This window comes from Sporothrix brasiliensis (assembly GCF_000820605.1).
Source record: "Sporothrix brasiliensis 5110 chromosome Unknown Cont19, whole genome shotgun sequence".
NCBI lineage: Eukaryota > Fungi > Ascomycota > Sordariomycetes > Ophiostomatales > Ophiostomataceae > Sporothrix > Sporothrix brasiliensis.
The window spans coordinates 3,625,300-3,643,876 of NW_024467138.1; the positions used below are offsets into that span (position 1 = coordinate 3,625,300).

Sequence of the window (18,577 nt, forward strand, 5' to 3'; positions counted from 1 at the left end):
ACAGCAATACCGACAGTCGAACAACCCCCTACTGCGGCTCTGTCGTACGGTGGGGAGGCAGCTGCATCGACCGAGTTGCAGAGCTGCAGAGATACAGCGTCGTCTTGGGCCCCTGTGTTGGGCTGATACGACGGTGCTGATCGACGGCCAGGAAAGGACGCCCAGCCGGCGACCAGACGCGGAATAGCGTGGGCACAACGCACTCGACGTACGGCGCGTCGTGTCGCAGCGACTGGTGACTTTGTGGCCAGGCACAGGGCTCGGGCCATGCACAAAAGTGGAAATAGATGGACATACGAGGGACTTGGGGAGGGACTTGGGGAGGGACTTGGGGAGGGGGAGGGATACCCTCCATCCTCGTCGGAACATCAGGTGCATGAACCTGCGGCGGCAGTCTGCACAGAGGGAAGCATCCAGAGGCACCAGCGACGCACAGGTTGCCTGCGCGTACTCCAGCAGTGAGGACGGACCGCAGCTGCAATGGCTGGCCACTTGCAGGGCCAAGCTGAGACATTTCCATGCACCTCGCCGTGGTGGACTCACAGTGTTTTATTCTTATGATTTTTTTATTATTATATTTTTTGATTTGTTGTGCCTGGACAAATCAACGCCCGGCATCGCACTCGCCAGGCTGAATGCATGTCTCAGATGAGGTCGCCACGGATTGGCCGTGCCCTGACAGCCCCAAAGCCCGCACAGTTGTGCGTGGTAATATGGGGCCCAGCTGTGAATAAAGTAGATTTAAGCAGGGTTTCGAAGGCTGCAAAAGGCTGCAAAAGGCTGGATTGTTTAAAACGATGTCATAAGTCATAAATCTAGGCATAAAGCACATCATACAGCAAGTCATAAATCCATCATCGCATCGGGACAAAAGCAATGCGAGGCCCACTCCGCGAAATCGAAATCGACCAGTCAATTCTCACCATTTCCTCGTCTCCGCCGACCTGTCTCGGGCTCCCTTTGTCTGTCCAGCCAAACTGGCTCAAGCTCTGTAAGGAGTGTTATCAGTGCATTCCGCAGAGTAAAGAAGAGTAGAAGGAAAGAAAGAAATAGAAGAAAAAGAAAGAAGGAAAGAAAAAGATGTAAAAGATAAAAAGATAAAAAGAGGCAGAAACAAGTGCTCGTCTACAACTGCTGGACTAGACACTATTGTAGGCCAGAACTGCAGTTCTTGCAGTCTCTTTGAACCCTTGTCTCCCAGATTCCCGGAGAAATGGGAACTGCACCTTCGGACCGTTTGTTCCTTTGCTCACTCTTGGCGAAGGAGGACCTGACGACCTGCGAGTGGAAGAATTCGTAATGAAGCTGAGCCGTGAAATGTGAGCTGTAAGCTGTAAGCTGTAAGCTGTAAGCCATCGTCTGTGACAAAATAAGTAAAGGATTTTGTACAATGGACACGTCAACGAGTGCTCTTTCCACGTGCAGCAACACTTTACACACTTTACACACTTTACACACTTTACTCACTTTAACACTTGTACAGTACTTGTAGCCAACTTATCTTTCGCCCACCACCAACTGGTCCCTTACAGTGTTTGTTCCTGGACAAGCCGGTGACCGTGCCTGGCCGGGGTCTGCCCTTGCCTACGCACTATTGGTTGCTTTGTGCAGCTGGCTGTGTGTCTGTGGGTGTGCACATCTCGTAATCCCATACGAGCTCAAAGTTTGTCCCAGCCACAAGCTTGGAGCTAATGGCCAACAGACAGCCTCAGACAGCTTCGGACAGCTTCAGGCAGCTTCAGACACTTCAGACACTTCAGACACTTCAGACACTCTAGACACTTCAGACACTTAGATAGCATTCGGGCTTTGCAGAATGGCGTTGCGTGCATACTGTGTAGGTTCAGAGTCTCTGCAGACTGTCCCCAACGACGAGGACCTCATGCCTCCTATGCAAGGGAGCTGCATTCTCAACATCCCACACGAGTTTAGCGTGCTGGTGCTGGTGCTGGTGCACGGATCGCATCCCCGATAGGCTCTCGTTCAGTGTGCAAGTCTGAAAAAGTGTTGAATGGTTTGAACGTCTGAAAGTCCAAAAGTCTAGACGCCTCTCAGCTTTGCTGCTGCTTCTCGTGTCTAAACCCAACCCGGATATATCATTGCTTTGCTGCACCACCCACCACACTGACCAGACGGCATCGTACGACTGCGATGTGATGTCCCAAAGGAGATAAACAAGTATCACGTTCTATCCTAGAATACAAGAGACAAACTAGAAAACGATGTCTGATGTCTCGAAAAGAACGCTCGCCAATGTCCTCGTCCTCGTCCTTGTCGGGCTGGGCTGTCGTTGTTTGCTTGCGTTATTTTCGTCCGTTGTCCGATTTCAATGTACCCCGACGAGAAAGGAAGGAGAGAAAGTGTTTGAGCGAGAAAAAGAGAGAAAACAAAAAGAAAAAAGAAAAAAGGAAAAATATAGATATAAATATAAAATAAAATAAAAAAACAAAATCTTTGCGTAATTTCTCCCCAACTCCCCAACCATCAAATGCACATCGCCCGCGTTTCAGTTGCCACACGATGTTGTCGTTCGATGAGCACCACGTAAAGGCGGCATCTATGTCGCAAAATGCATACAAGTGCCAAGTGCGGCCATAGAAAGGCCGCCATGGCCTGGGCCATTGGCTCGACTCTCAAACTGATAGGGCCGAAATCTGGGGAATTGGGCCCGTCTTTGGTTCTTTCCCGTAGTGGACCAAGAGATGCCAAGAGGGACAAATAGAGGGACAAAAATAGATGGCATAAAAATAAAAGGAACAAAAATAACCCATTAATTCTAAAGAAGCAGGTGAGGAGCACCAAGAAAAAGAAAAACGAAATAAAAACCAATAAAAAGAAGAATCGAAGAAGAAAAAAGAAGAATATGACAAAGACGGGTGCAACGTCGAGGCCAATCGATGTGAAACAAACCACCCAATTACAACGTACTGCGTAATTACACACGCAAAATGTGTTGCACTACAAAAACCCAACGAAAGGGACCGTACATGTGGCTAGTCCGGGAAGAGCAACCAGGTTTCAGTACAGCCAGCCAGCTGGCCCGCCAAGACCGTCCAGCCTCGATGGTGCGTGAGTAGTGGGAGGAAAATACGAGGAGGAGAAAGTATGAATGCGAGACAAAATGAGGGATAAATGATACTTCATATAGAGAAAAGGGAAACACGCAGAGGAAAAAGAAGCAGATGGAGATGACAAACGGCAGATTATGAGCCCAGGACGGGGGCAGTCGTTCTTCAACGCCTCGATTAGGAAGGATAGAGCAAGCAACTAGATTAATATAAGAGGCAAAATAAAAAGAAGGAAGAATAAAAATAAATAAAATAAATAAATAAATAAAATAAAAATAAATAAAACTTAATAAAAACAGAACAAGAACAACAGCGGTCGAACGAGGCAAACGAACCAAGTGAGGGGAAACGTCTGATGGAAGAAACCAAAACAGCAGATACGACGATATGGAAAAGAAGCCTCTGCACCCCGCCGGTGCTTCTGACTGAGCGTGAAACACTCTCGACGGAACATGCCTTACCACAAGGCGCGTCAGGCCAGGCCCAGGCCTTGGCCGTCCTGTCCTAACCCCTGTCCGATTTACCCAACATGATGCCCAGAAACAGGGGATGCTCGCCACTGAAGATGTCTTGTTCTTCTTTCGTGATTTGCACTATGGGGCAATGACATAAGTAGTTTTGAAAGGGCTGTAATTTTATTTTATTTTGCAATTAGGTTGCAAAGTGCGTCTCATTTGACCGCTTGTCCGCTTGTCCGCTTGTCTGATTGTCTGATTGTCTGATTGTCTGATTGTCTGATAATGCGGGCAGGATCGTGGCTATGGCCCTGGAAACGATGCAATACATCTTCCCCGCCAAGTCACCATCGACGTCAAGTGGAAGAACCCATAAAGATGACGCATCCTCCGCCGACATTAACCCGGTTCGCTCATTTCTCTCTGACGCCCATCCTCCCACTGAAGCAAAAATAAAAGCTGCCTCTGTGCTTGGCGGCTGTCTTGCTGCGCTTTTCGGAGCGGGCAGTTGCGGCTTTCGGTGGATGATTTGTCAGTCTTTACCTCGATGTTTTTTTTTGGGACGAATTTGGATCCATCCCGCCGTGGCAGGATTTCTGGAGCGGCTGCCACATACGTTGGGGAAGGGAAACGCCACGTGCAATTTGACTTTTGACTGGCTGGGGGACCTGGCCGTGGCCCCCTTTCCTTGTAGGGCCCAGTATCTCGCCGGCCGCACTGGGTGTAACCGTCACCACTCAGCTAGGCCAATGAACGGCCTGTTCCTGACTGTTCCTGACTGTTCCTGATTGTTCCTGATTGTTCCTGGCTGTTCCTGGCTGTTGCTGGCTTTGATTATGCTCTCTCGTGGAAGTTCGCCCGGTAGCGTGTGGCTCGCTGTTTTTCTGGTTCCTCCCCGGTAGAAGTTGTGCGAAATCGGAGCCGTCGAGATATGGAGCATCACCGGTTCATGGCTACGAAAATACTTTCGTTGGGCACGGATCTCTGCGCGTCCATCGAGCTGCACGGACGATGAAAGAAAGCAAAGGACGTAAACGGAAGGGCAAGATGCCGCTCTGGGCGATAGGAGCCAAGCTGTGGACAGATGATCGCCTGAATATCTGTTGACCATTGCTGCTGAAAAGGAAATTGGCCGTAGGGCCGTACACCGCACAGAGCAATACAGGAGAGGCAGCAGGCTCTCAAAGTGAATGGAGATCCACGGCGCCTCCATTTTGTCGACATTTCGCCTACTTTCTCCCCTTCCAAGGCCGGCCGGCGGCGCCTCGGGACGACTTTCTGCGCTGTTGGGGGGCGATCTGGCGGCCCGATTTGGGGCTGGATCAGAGGAGCTGTCTCGCCGTGCAGGCGTAATGCTGGATTTGTCCAGTTGGAGGTGGAGATGATCCTCACAGGGATCGTCGGCTTTGGGAGTTGATTGGGATGCCCGCGCTTGGACCCCAGAGGCAATGTCTTACTGCCAAGACAAGGCAAGACAATGAGGTAATCTTAAAAACTATTAAAAAAAAACGTAGGAAAAACAAAAACAAAAGGAAATCCAGAAACAGGCTCGGCATGCGCAACAGACGAGCAAATCCGCGTCCACATAGGGCACCAACAGAGCAAGCGACCAAAATGGGGCCAGCAAGCAAAGCAAGCAACGTAGCAATGCTAAACAGGCGACGACCTAATGTCTAATTTGCCACAATCGAGAGCTGGGGATGCGGAGAAGAAGAAAGTGCGGAAGGCCGGAAGACGGAACGCGGAAGGCGAAGGCGGAATATCAGAGGCGGAAGACGGCAGACGGTGACATGATAAGACGAGCACGATGTGCTCGCCTGCCAATGAGGCGTCGCCTCTCGCAGCCGTTGTTCCGCTCTCAGCCAGCTCCGCTTTTAGACGAGAGACCAAAAGCCTCCCTTTCCGCGATCGACGCCCCAAAGACGCGGCGGAGCGCGTCGAGACGACGACTGAGCCGTCCAATGGGCGTGTCGCTGGGCGAGATGATTGGCAGCCAGGCAGCCAGGCTGGACGGGCATAAGTGTGGAGGCGTGGTGGTGCGCCGTAGTTCGTTCATAGTTCGCCGTGGTTCGTCCTGTGAGGGCACCGGCATTCACATGCGCTCTCGTGGGACCGGTTGAGGGGAGTGTCTGTGTGCAGTGTGATGTGTCGAACGAGAGGGGGCTTATGAAAAAGACGAGTCAAAAGGTCAAACCCAAAGGCCAAGTGTAGTGAGCCTTCGGCCGTGAAAGACGACACAACCCGAGCCCTTCCCGGTCCCCTTCTGCCAATGAGGGACGGGCATCCCGTACGACGTACAAACTATCTCGTCCTTGTCCTCCTGCCAAGCCGGCCAGACCGTTGGCCGCGCAGGGGACCCCATCGCGACGCGCCGGTTCGAGGCTGCCATTGGGTGGTGATCTGCTGGCCATGCGGCGAGCAGCCAGCCACAAAAGCCAATAGAGGCAAATTTCCGGTGTCATGCCGTACGACGCGGAGAGCAAGATTACGCACAGGAGGGGCCCTGCAGTGTATTTTTGGTTTCGATTATGAATCAGTCTTGACAATGTGCTGCAGCAGCACGATGGCGTGCAAGTGGCTCTGCCTCCAGGCTCCATCGTCTTTTTGGTCTTTTTGGTCTTTTTGGTCTTTTGGTCTTTTGGTCTTTTTGTGCCTCCGGATGCCCGTCGCGGCTGGTCTTGGAACAGTAGCGCTGACAAAGAACGCGAGCACGAAACGCCAGCTCGTGTGCCGTCCTTTTATCGGGTGGACGGCAGCCGTATTTTTGAAATTGGCATGAGGCAATCGTCGTACAAAACGAGGCGAGAAGTGAGACCGGCCGATGGTTTGGGAAACAAAACCCGCGGCGAATGGAGCCTTGCCCGTTTTGCACTGCCAGATCACCGTTTGCCATGGGAATGGGCAGGCGGAAGTACTCGACTACCTCTCGACTAGGTGCTCGACTAGATGCTCGACTAGATAGACGATAGATAGACGACTGGACGCACCCAAAGCTGCAAAGAGACGATGCGCGCCGCCGCCGCAGGGAGCATCCATCTTGGGACGTGCCGTCTTTTGGTGATGCGCATCCTGCCCGAAAAAAGTCGTGACGCAAACACTGTCCTCGGTGGTTTCGGTAATGGCCCGTTCATCAGATGCATGTGCTCGAGTTCTTGGCTGTTAAGATTGTGACGGCCTTTCAGGTGATGAGATGTGCAGACATTTCCAGCATGACAAATATTCAAATATTCAAATATTCAAATATTCAAATATTCAAATAGGAAAAGAAGGAAAACGAAACTACAGCCGAGGCAAACCACTAGTCATGCCATCACTCAGTAATCATTGCCCCAGTAACGAGACGAGAGCGTGAGACAGACAAGGAAGAAATACAAGAGAGTTGGAGCTCGAAGAAAACGATCAGCCGCCTCGAAACGATGGGCCGGTTGAGCCTGCTGAGCCTGCTGAGCCTGCTGAGCCTGGTCAAAGCCTTGGACGTACGACGTAATGAGTACGACGCTGCTCCCCAATTTTGAACAATCCCTGCTGTCCTTCCCGCTCCCAACCCCTGCTCTCAGCTCGACCATGTCCGAATTCCCTGGCCTTGCGAACCTGGCGGCCTCCACAGCACCCCTGCTTCCATGACTACCCCAGTGAAAACAGCCTAGCTACTGCAATGTACAAGAGTCCATCGTGATCGCGATCTTGCCGCCTCAGAGTCCACATCCAAATCCACATCGACCACGACCACGACCACGACCAAGAGAGGACGGTCCATCGACCGACTCGGCATCTCGCCAAATGTTTACGACATGACTGCTTTCACGTTCAGACATCGACACATTGCAGTGGCTGAGACTGCACGGACGTGGATGCCCCAACCCACAATGCAAGATGCCTCACAGGGCCGCTCCATCCGTCCTTTGCCTGAAAGTCCCTCCACAGCCACCCCTCCCCCTTGTCTTCCCCACACTTCCCGTTTTCCGCTTGCTTCAACGAAAAAGCTCCGAGCAACCTCTGGCCCAAGCGTCCTTTCCCGCCTCTTTCGTGTGCTGCACCCTGGTTTTGTGGTTTTGTGGTTTTGTGGTTTTGGGGTTTTGGGGTTTCATTTTTGAATTTAAATCTCTTACGATCCCGCTCGGAAAAATGCTCAGAATGATCGCTCGGCACGTCATCGGGCGGGCACGGCCTCGAGCTTGCCTCCCTTGTCAAGAGCCAGTGGATGAGAACCAAGGGGACAAGCCCAAAGGGCAGAAAAGTGGAAGGACGAGACGACGAGCGGGCAGGTCATGTCATGCTATCTTGTCATGCTATCTTGTCATGCCGGTCAAGGAGTGTGCTGGCGGTGTCTTCTGCACGGTCTCTTGACGCGTCTTTCGTCGGGCTTCTGCAGAAATCGCATCGTATGAACCGACGATTCTCATTCTCCGGCAACGAAATCACCTTTATGATAAAACGCCAGCTTGGATGGTGCGCATGACACACGTTTACGCGCTATTCAAGCAAGGGCTCGTACATTTTAAAATTATAAAGAGTCGGGACTTGAAAGGACTTTCGAAACGCACATCATGCGCAGAAGATAATCGTGATTGTCCGCACCCCTACGCGAGCCGGCGCGAATCGTCGCGTCCAGTCTCGCTGAGTGCTTCGAGTGCCTCCAGTGGTTTTTAGCCATTTGTCGTCCGGACCGTTGGGATCTTGTTGGATGACAATGCCAATCGTAAAGACATGAGTGCATTCCAGACGCGTGAAAAGGCCCATCCCGAAACGATCCAAGGCTCTCCAGGGATGACTATCAGGAACTAAAGGGCGGCCATCCAGGCACAAAAGGGCGACATCCAGGAACAAAAAATAAAGACTAAAATCAGAGGGGCAAAAGGACAAAAGACCAAAGGGCACACCCCTCTCACACGAAGCACAAAGACGTTGGAGGGCAGCTGCGATTACGAGGAGGGTGTATATATCTGAAGAGAGCGGAGAGCATCGCGTGGACGTGAGCTTCAGACGCGAACAAGGGAGGTGGAATCGCAAACCGACGGTGAGCGCCGACGAGAACGAACAGGAACGCGGAGAGTGAAGAGGTTGCATACGAAGTGCTGAGCCGTCGTGGAGGGCACAATTCTCTAAAGTGATCTTCGTCCTCCGATCCCGTACTATCTCGTCCTCTGTCGTCTGTCCTCCGATCCTGCTGCATCGACGACATCGTCCTCTTCTGCATCACAGCCGCAGGTTCCCTTGCGTGAAATGGAGTCAAACTGAATGGGTCTTTCGGCCTCGTTCTTCAGTGCGGCCACTTACAGATGCAGACTGCGCTGTCTTCATCGAGATCTTGTCCTCGCGACTGAGACCGCTGAAACCACTTTGAATGTCGGATAGGCGCGTCGAAAATCCAAAGGCCAAAGAGGTAAAAGAGGTAAAAGAGGCAATAGAGGCAAAAGAGGCAAAAGAGGCAAAAGGTGAAAAGATGAAGGGCAAGTCACCAACGCTTCGCATCCCTTGCCTGCAAGAATAAGGATCAGCAGGAGGAAAGACTGCATCGAGCTGCTGGTTGTACACACATCTGCACCCAACGTTCCTTTGCAGACACACCTCACTCGACACAGGCAACGGCCACGCCGGCCACGGACCCGTTCTGGACGCTACGGAGGGCGTTTCTGGGCAGAGGCAGAGGACGACGACCGTATTGTCCAACGGAAAACGCCGTGCGTCGTATGTCGTCGACCACAAACCAGGCGTGGGCTGGAGACGGTCGTCTTGGTCTCCCTTGGGTGCTTTGGAGAGGGCGGGCGGAGAGAAGGGAGGCCGAGACAACGCGAACCGGCGCTGTCTGAGCAACGAACGGTGGGGAGGAGCAGGAGACGAACGAAGCGAGAGAAGAAAGTGAGGGGATGTGCAAGTCGTGCGGAGGCTAGGAGGCTAGCCATTGTCAATGGATCCATACTAGATTTAAAAACTAGATTTTCTTTTTTTTTTTAAAAAAAAAGAAAAAAAAAATCAAAATCGAATAAGACATGCATCTACGCTAGTCTGCAGTAGGAAGCAAGACGCCGCAGCTGTCTAGGACCAAAGACGAAGCGAGAATCACAGTCGAGACCAAAAGGGAAAGTAACATCGAGCAGGGGCAAACAACGTAGAGATAACGTCCCCAAAAGGAAGCACAAAAGGAAAAATAAGAGCAAGGATTGTCGACCAGGATAACCGGGAAGAGCGGCGATCACGAAGAGGGGCCGGTTGAGCCGCACTGGCCCAAGCCATGTCTCACTGGAGAGGGGTAGACGAGATGAGACGAGACGATGGACAAAAGAAAGGAATAAATAAGGGAATAAGAAAATAAGGAAATAAGGAAATAAGGAAATAAACAAGGAATAAGTATGAAAGAATGAAAGAACGAGAGAGATGAATGCTCAAAAGAGACGAAGAGACATCCAAGACACACAAGCGAGAGTCAAGAGATGCACGCAGCGCGAAAGAGGCAGAACCAGGATATAACCAGGATGCAAGGTGGTTGATGCGCAAAACGGGGCTCGCAACAGCTACGTGATGGTCATCTCGGCGTAGGAAGCAAGCAAATAATACGACATCGACGCAGCATCGCAATCTCCTATCCCCGACTTCATAGTCTCTGAGCACGACACCGTTCTCTCATTGTGGCATCTGGCCGGTTGGCGTTATCATTTCTCGCCGTCGTGCGGATGGCTTTCGATCCACCTGATCCTTCCGCCACACACAGGACCATTGACCATTTAGGAACATTAAGCGAACCGGTGAGGGTGAGCAAATCGTACAGCTGTGCATATGCCTTTCGGGCCAAGTGAGGCGTCCAAGTTACGCTGACATTTGTGTGATTCTGTCGCTCTCGGCCAGGCATGCCATCAGGAGCTCGCGGAAGACGGATGGCCAGCCGTGTGGGAGCGAGGAATGACAATGGCGGGAGCGAGGCTGTTTGATTAGACTCGCAGGCTTGACATCGTAGTTCATAAAATACGACTTGCACGAGACGCAAGAGCATACGAATGACATCAACAATGTAAACGCCACACAACGACTCTGTAGTTCCTGTCCACCACCAGCAGCTATTGGCTCGCTAGCTCTGGCTTTTCGGTAACGATGCACCCTTCGCCTTGCACGGCTATCGAAAGCACTAGTCGCCGTGCAAGGCTAGTGTCCCGTACGTGAGGCCGACCTAGTCTCCTCTGAGTCTGCTCCGAGTTGCATTGGTATGCGCCGGAAAGAATGCTCCACACAAAGCCTTCGATTGGCGCATGTCGTACGGGATCATTACTATGTACGCTACAAGCCTTGCATACGGCGGACCAGGAGCAGCGAAAAGGAGCGGCGATGGTTCACAGCGACGATTCGCACGCCGACAAAAACTAGCGAGGATCGTGCCCATGGCGACGGATCGTGACGGACGGAGGACGATGGATGTGCAAGATGTAAAGTCGAAAAAGACTACGAAGAAGAATAAGACCAGTTGGGTTCAAGTACGTCTTTAAGCAGGATGCACTCTACGAGACATACCGCTAAAAGGAGAGTCGCGTACGAAACGATGAATGTTTAAATTCAATAGTTGTAAACGCGATGCTTAAAAAGGCTGGGCTACCCAGGGAGAGGCCGTCTAAACGAGGCTATGTTAGGGCCTGTGTACAGTCAATGTGAGGAGAAAGTTGCCAAGAGTAGTGGTAAATAGTGGTAAATAAGTGTGTGAAACGAAATGGAAAATATACAAAGTAAACAAACAAGCGACTCAATATAAATTCTTGTGCATTATTCCGTATGGAAAGATACTAGAAGTGTCCAGCGTCAAATACGACGTGGAAATGAAATAGACATGCGGGAAGGAAGATGCAGATATGCCGTACCAGACAAAAAACGACACAACCTTGACAAAAATGGTCAAAAAGTGAGAAAGTGGAAAGAGAAAGTGGAAAGAGAAAGTGGAGAGAGAAAGTGGAAGAGAAAGCGGACGAGAAAGACGGGCACACCCGGAGTTTCACGGATGCAGGTCCTCAGCGTACAAGAGGATAAATTGGGCCATTCTGTCGCTGGCAAGTAAGACCAACTACGTGACAAAACGGATGATATCCAAGCATGTCTGGTTGAATTCTGCAAACGACCGAGGCGTCCAGGGAGATGTTTATACTGTTGGACGCATCTCGCTTTGATGCACATAATTTTGTGCTTGAATGCAAAACGAGGTAGGGTTGCATTCGGAGTCCGGCCCAGATGGTCGAATTGCCATTGAGTCTAGGACCTGGCGACGCAGGGGCGTGCATAGTGAGGCTCAAGTGCAGAGTCAAAATCTAGACTAAACAATGCAAATGGCAGTCCCAGTAAGGCCTATAACGCACAAATGGGGCAGAGTGCATTCTGGCCCGGGCTTCGAGACGTGTTGGCTTGTCCCAATAAAGGTCCAGATCAGCGAATAACTCATATCTTGTGGTCGAGATAAGCCTCTTGTAGACACGACGTCGATATGTAGACCCTTCTCCTGTCCACCTCCTGTCGCTGCCATCGACTCGTCATCCACACCCCTTTCGTCGCGCTCCAAGCCGCCAATATCGATAGTGACTCCATTAGTCTTTCGACTTTCCAGACACCTGCAAGACGGTCCAACGGGTCCAGAACACCAGGACAGCAAATTGTACCCATTTCAGTAGCCACTAACAAGCATGTCGTGCACAGCTCCGACGGCAAAAATACAGAAAGAAAGAGAGAGAGAGAGAGAGAGAGAGAGAGAGAGAGAGAGAGAGAGAGAGAGAGACCCTCAGCGAAAGACCTGTCCGCGCAGCATCTGGGCTACTCTAGCTTGCCCCGTGTCCTTGCCCTCCAATCACAGCCGTCCGTCCCCTTGCGCCAGCAGATGCCGAAAACGAGAGACATGCATTGCATAGGCGCGAGAGAAGAGAAGCAAATAAAACAGGGCCAGACAGGAACACGAGACATGCAGGAAAGGCAGATGGCATTGCAATGACATGGCAAGCAGCTTACTCCGTCGGGCAAAGCGCACCCATGGACAGAGCGGCTGCTTTCTGGCCCGTCGTCCTTCGTCTTGCAATGCTCAGTAGTTGGTAGTCTGCCCAACAAGGGCCTCGAAAATCGTCGTGGCTGATCATCTCAGCAGACTCTGAAGACTTTTGCATAAACATCCTCCGTGACGATCTGCAGTCTGCAGTCCATATTTCCAAGTTCATTTGTATTGTGTTGCTCATCTATCGATTCGTTTGGATCTATGTCGCTTTTGATTTGCTTTCCTCCCCACATCATGCACGGCAGTCTCACTGGACTGCTCACTTCGATGGCATACTGATCCGAGGGAATCGTCTGTCGTAGACACCGACCTGCCTCGTTACTGCGCAAACACCCATCCAGACCCGCTCTCGTCATTTCGTGTACCGTTGTGTCGTGCGTCGGCCATCGGGTGTTCGATACTCTAGGCATTGAAGCCGCAAGCGAGACGAAAACTTGCGCTGGGCGGCCGACGACGGGTAACTTGAAACGGGGTCGACACAGAGACCAACTATCGCCGCTGTCCCGTCATCGTACAACATGGAACACTGCGTCTTGTCGTTTCTCTTCTTGCTTCTCCCTTTGGTTTCTAGAGAAAGACAGGCAGCTCACGAGTCCAAGAGTCCACCTGTGCTTGTTTCTTGGCTCCTTGTTGCCACTACCGGCGTCTCAGCAAAGACATGTTCTCCCCGAACCTGAATAAGCCAGAGTGCTATATGACTGCACTGCAATACGAGGCACAGGAGCAACCGGGAAACCAGAGGTGAGAAGGCAAAAGGGGGGTCCAGATGCTTGCCCCTCACGCGCCACCGACAGCCACGTCGTCATCGGAGGCGTCCTGCATCGCCTCGTCCATCTCCTCTGCCGTCGCCTCGAGACCCTCGGAGCTCATAAAGTTGTTGTCCTTTTCTTCGGCTGTGGGTGCGAGGACAGTATGTTAGCAAATTGGTCAAGCAATGCAAGTAGACGGCTGGTCACGAGAGGAAAACGTGAGGGGGCAAATAGGATAAGAAAAACGTAAACGAAAAGGGACGTACTCTTGGGCTCGACCAGCAGGTTCTCCTGCACCTCGCAGTCCACCAGCACCGACTGCGCACCAATCTCGCTGCGCCTGCCCAGGATGCACCGCGTGAGGCGGGCGCCCTTGCCCACCACCACGCCCTCCATCAGCAGGCACTGGTGCAGCTTCGCGCCCTCCTGGATCTGGCAGTTGGCGCCAATCACGCACTCCTTGATGGACACCTTTTCCTCGACCGTCACGTTGTCGGCCACCAGGCTGTCCGGCCGCGTCACCGTCGTCCGCGGCTTGACGCCCTCGGGGTACGCCACCTTCTTGGTGTGCGCAAACGGCGACGACAGCGCCAGAGCGGCCGCACTGTCGGCCGGCACGCCCGCCGCCAAGGCCATCTCCTCGACGGACGGCAGCTTGGCCAGCTGCAGCGACACCGTGAGCAGCAGCTGCGACGTGTCGACGCGGCGGATGAGCGGCGCCGTGGCGGCCGACGGGTGCACGTAGGCCAGCAGGGGCGGCATCTGTTGGCGCTGGTCATGGTCGACTGCGTCGGCGGCGGCCGCCGCCGCAGAAGCTTGTGCTGCTTTGGCGCTTTCACCATCGGCTGCCGGCGTGGTGAGCGGCACCGACGATACAAGCGTCGCTGCCGCGCTTGTCGGGCCAGCTCCAGACGTCAGGCTCCGTGCCCACTGCCCACGACTGCGGCCGGGCGAGGCAGACAACTGTTGCGACGGCTGGTGACGGGCTCCGTCAACACCGGCAACATCGTCAGCACCGTCAATACCGTCAGCTCCGCCGGGACCGTCGTGACCGCCCGTACTGCTGCTGCTGTCGCTGTTGTCACCACCCGCGGGCGCACAGTACGTCTGCAGCGCCTTGCCCACGCCCAGCTTCTCGGGCAGGCCGTGCTGCCACTCCGCCTTGGCCCACCATCCCAGCACGTCCTCGCCGATGCTGTCCATGTGTTCGTTGGCCTGCACAAAGTCCATGACCCAGTGCGGGAACACGTAGATGTGCGCGTCGCGGTGCGTCGTGCGCATGCGCAGCCCCCGGTGCCGCCGCAGCAGGCCCTGGCGCGTCGGGTAGCCGCTTTTCGCCTCGGTCAAATCGTTGAGCGAGTCCGTCGGCATGGCTGTGACCACGCGCTCGAGGTGGGCGACGACCGACGTCGCCGTCGTCTTGGCATCGGGTGCGCCGGCGGCTGCCTGTGACGACTCCTTGGACAGCGGCACCGTCGCCACAAAATCCGTCTCTTCGCTCTTGACCGCCGGAATGCCCGTCCGCGTGTCGTACCACACCCCCAGGCCGCCGCTGTGCGTCGCAAAGCCGTTGCCGTTCAGTCTACTGGGTGACGCATTAGCATTGGCGTTGGCGCCGCCCTCGGCCAAGAAATACCGGCCCAGGTCCTGCTCCTGCAGCAAGTCCGCCAGGGACGCCGCCTTGACCATCCAGGCCTGCAGCAGCTTCTCGCCGCCGAGCTCGCACACCAGATCGCACGGCAGCACCAGAAAGTCGGCCGTCACCAGCGCGCGCACCTCGGGCAGCCGCAAGATCGCCGCCGTGCCTGTCGTCTGATCCAGGTCCTGGGGCGCCAGGACGGACGGCGCAGGAAGGCTTGTCAGGAACGGGTTTGTGCTGAGGGCCGCCTTGATCGCTTCGCTTGCCGATGGGGGGCAGATGAGTGTGATGTCTGCGCAGCCACGTTGTTAGCGAACAGAGCCAATACTGCTACGGCATCGGGGTCGTCCCTCCGCCAGCCGTAGAGAGTAGAGACGCACCAGTAATGCCCGCCCGGTTGCAAAAGTCGAGGGGATACCAGACCATCGGCCGGTTCGCGATGGGTAGCAGGGCTTTGGGGTTCTCGTCAGGGTTGGCCGTGAATGTAGGGAAGGACGAGCCAGGGCCACACAGGATCAGGGCCTGCAGGCCGGTGCCCTTGGTAACCGCGTGCGGCATCGTCGCGGTTGGAGAGATTTGGCGAGGGTCGAGACGGAAAATATGGCGATTATAGAAAAGAAGAAAAAGAAAAACGAAGAAAAAAAAAAAAAGAAAAGAAAAAAAAAAGGGCGCTCGTAAGACAATGTTTGTATGCCGTCGATTTGCCAGGTGTTTATGCCGTCGTCATCGAATTGTCGTCGCTGTAGACAATCTGCGCTCGCTCCGTGCACCGAAAGGGTCGTCGACGTCGCCAGCCAATCTGGCGATCCAATGTCCTGATGCGCACCACAATGCGCCCAAAGGCACGTCTTGACTCATTTGCTTTGCAGAGGCGTTCAGCGTGTGGCTGATTCATGCCTGACACATCAGGCGGCAATCTTGACAAAAGTGGAGCCGTCTGGGCCTTCCTTCTTGGAACAGCACAGAAAATTCTGGCCACGGCAAGAGCACTGGCGCTATCGGACGGCGGGGTTGTGCCTGCCAAATTCAGTGGTGGCGGCACAGCAATTCTGCCCGTTTGGGCAGTACCTCAGCTTGCTAGTACTTTCCAATCTGCGACACGGCTGTGACTCAAGATCCAAACACGACGACCACACGAGATCGCAACGGCCACCCTCAACGCACGCGCCGCCCAGCCAGTTCCGTGCTCCTCCCTCTCTGCACATATCAGGCCGTTCTTTGCACACCCCGGCATGCAGTTGAGGCTGCCAATTGCACGCAACAGCCGCTCCACCGCCAGCAGTTTTGCTCGTTTCACTCCTTCGACCTCGCAGGCTTCACTCCGACAACGTCGACAGACACCGCCGCTGCGACGCCTCTCCTCTCCCGCTACTGGTGCCGTTGGTGCTCGACTCTACTCTCTTTGTCCCCCCGTCGACCCGCGCGGACACCCGCTCCATCCTTGGCCGCGCCGACCGCTCCCTGCGACTGCAGCCTCGTCGACAACCAGAACAGAAAACGTTTCATACTCGCGCAAGACCAAGGCGCAGCGCAGAGAGCTTGTCACAGCACGCGCCGCGAGTGAGGAATTCAGCAACGACGTCGAGCACGACCACGAGCACGACCTAGACACCGACGACATGGCGTCCAAAGAAGGAAAGGACAAGGCCAAGGGCCCGGCCGTGCAGCTGAAGACGCCCAAGGGCACGCGCGACTGGACCGGCGCCGACATGATTCTGCGCGACGAGATTTTGTAGGCCCCCCCACACGCACACCGCCGCTCACACCACGGCTTGCATCCATCCTCGTCCAAGTCCCGTACTGACAACGCAGCACCACCATCACCGACGTCTTCAAGCGCCACGGCGGCGTCCCCTTGGATACCCCCGTCTTCGAGCTCAAGGAGGTGCTTGCTGGCAAGTATGGCGAGGACTCGCGCCTCATCTACGACCTGGCCGACCAGGGCGGCGAGCTGACTGCGCTGCGCTACGACCTGACCGTGCCCTTTGCCCGCTTCCTGGCCATGAACAAGGTCCAGCAGATCAAGCGGTATCAGATCGCCAAGGTCTACCGCCGCGACCAGCCGGCCGTGGCCCGCGGCCGCATGCGCGAGTTCTACCAGTGCGACTTTGACATTGCCGGCACCTACGACCGCATGATCCCCGACGCCGAGATCCTGCGCGTCATCTGCGAAATCTTCGACGCCCTCCAGGAGCCCATCGTCATCAAGCTCAACCACCGCCAGATCCTCGACGGCCTCTTTGCCGTGTCCGGCGTGCCCGCCGACAAGATCCGCACCATCAGCTCCGCCGTCGACAAGCTCGACAAGCTGCCGTGGGCCGACGTCAAGAAGGAGATGGTGGAGGAGAAGGGCCTCGACGCGGCCGTCGCCGACCGCATCGGCGAGTACGTCAAGCACAGCGGCGACATCCCCGCCATTGTCGCGCTGCTCAAGGCGGACGCCGCGCTCTGCGCCAACAGCGACATCCAGCAGGGCCTCGACGACATGGAGCTGCTCAACGGCTTCCTCGAGGCGCTCGGCGTCCCCAGCACCAAGGTGTCCTTTGACATGTCCCTCTGCCGCGGCCTCGACTACTACACCGGCCTCATCTTTGAGGTCACGGCGCAGCCGAGCGCCGCCGTTGAGACTGATGCCGCACCGGCGGGTGGGAACAAGCCGCCCAAGAAAAAGGGCGGCGAGGAGATCCAGGTGGGCAGCATTGCCGCCGGCGGCCGCTACGACAACCTCGTCGGCATGTACGGCAAGACGCAGATCCCCTGCGTCGGCATCTCGTTTGGCGTCGACCGCATCTTCACCATCATGAAGGCCAAGCGCGAAAAGGCAGAGGGCCGGTCGCGCGTGCGCGAGACGGACGTCTACGTCATGGCCTTTGGCGGCGGCAGCTTCAACGGCCTACTCAAGGAGCGCATGCAGGTCGCACGCCGGCTGTGGGACGCCGGCATCAAGGCCGAGTTCGCCGCCAAGACAAAGCCGCGGCTGCCCCAGCAGTTCAAGGCCGCCGAGGACGTGCCGCTGGGCGTCATTCTGGGCGAGGACGAGCTGGCGAACGGCCAGGTGCGTCTCAAGGTCTTGGGGACCGGCGGTGCCGAGGCCGACGAGAAGGACCGCGGCCAGCTGGTGTCCGAAGATGACCTGGTCGCCGAGATCAAGAAGCTTTTGATTTGAAAAAAATATAATGAAACAATTAAAAAGAAAGAAAACGAAAATGGACAATGGACAATATTCATATAGGAAAAGGGACGAAGAGCACATGCTTGACCGATGAAGCATTGTTAACCAAAACTTCTCAGGGTGGGATGGTACAAAAAGTTATACATAGACTTTCTATTATGGCATTTAGACGAGAGCAGCACAGCCAAGAAAATAGCCGCATAAAAATGAAACAAAGTTCCAAAAACAAAATATCACGATGCTATGCAAGTCATTGACAAGGCTGTTCATCATATTGAAAGTCTAGAAAGCCGTAGTGCCTGCCGTGTTGCCGAAAACAAAAGCTCCCAAATAAACAAAATGCAGAATGCAAACCCCAGAAACCCAAAATACCAGAAAACCAGAGAACCAGGAAACCGACATGAAGCGCTCGCATCCACAATCCCTACCCCTCTTCATTATGCAGCATATCGCAACAATGCACCATGTCCGCCGCCGTCGCCTT

At 54.4% G+C, this 18,577-nt stretch overlaps 2 protein-coding genes across 2 annotated transcripts; one reads left to right on the plus strand and one right to left on the minus strand.

The window, feature by feature from the left end:
• Positions 1 to 13,310: 13,310 nt before the first annotated feature.
• On the minus strand, positions 13,311 to 15,479 carry SPBR_00301 (translation initiation factor eIF-2B subunit gamma; the record flags this gene model as incomplete). Its single annotated transcript, XM_040758620.1, has 3 exons — positions 13,311 to 13,426; positions 13,549 to 15,213; positions 15,302 to 15,479. 3 exons carry the CDS (start codon positions 15,477 to 15,479, stop codon positions 13,311 to 13,313), a joined length of 1,959 nt encoding a protein of 652 aa, XP_040618802.1.
• A 674-nt stretch (positions 15,480 to 16,153) lies between these two features.
• Positions 16,154 to 18,087, plus strand: SPBR_00368 (histidyl-tRNA synthetase; the record flags this gene model as incomplete). Its single annotated transcript, XM_040758687.1, has 2 exons — positions 16,154 to 16,653; positions 16,734 to 18,087. The coding sequence occupies 2 exons, from the start codon at positions 16,154 to 16,156 to the stop codon at positions 18,085 to 18,087; spliced, it is 1,854 nt and encodes a 617-aa protein (XP_040618803.1).
• Between the last annotated feature and the right edge of the window lie 490 nt (positions 18,088 to 18,577).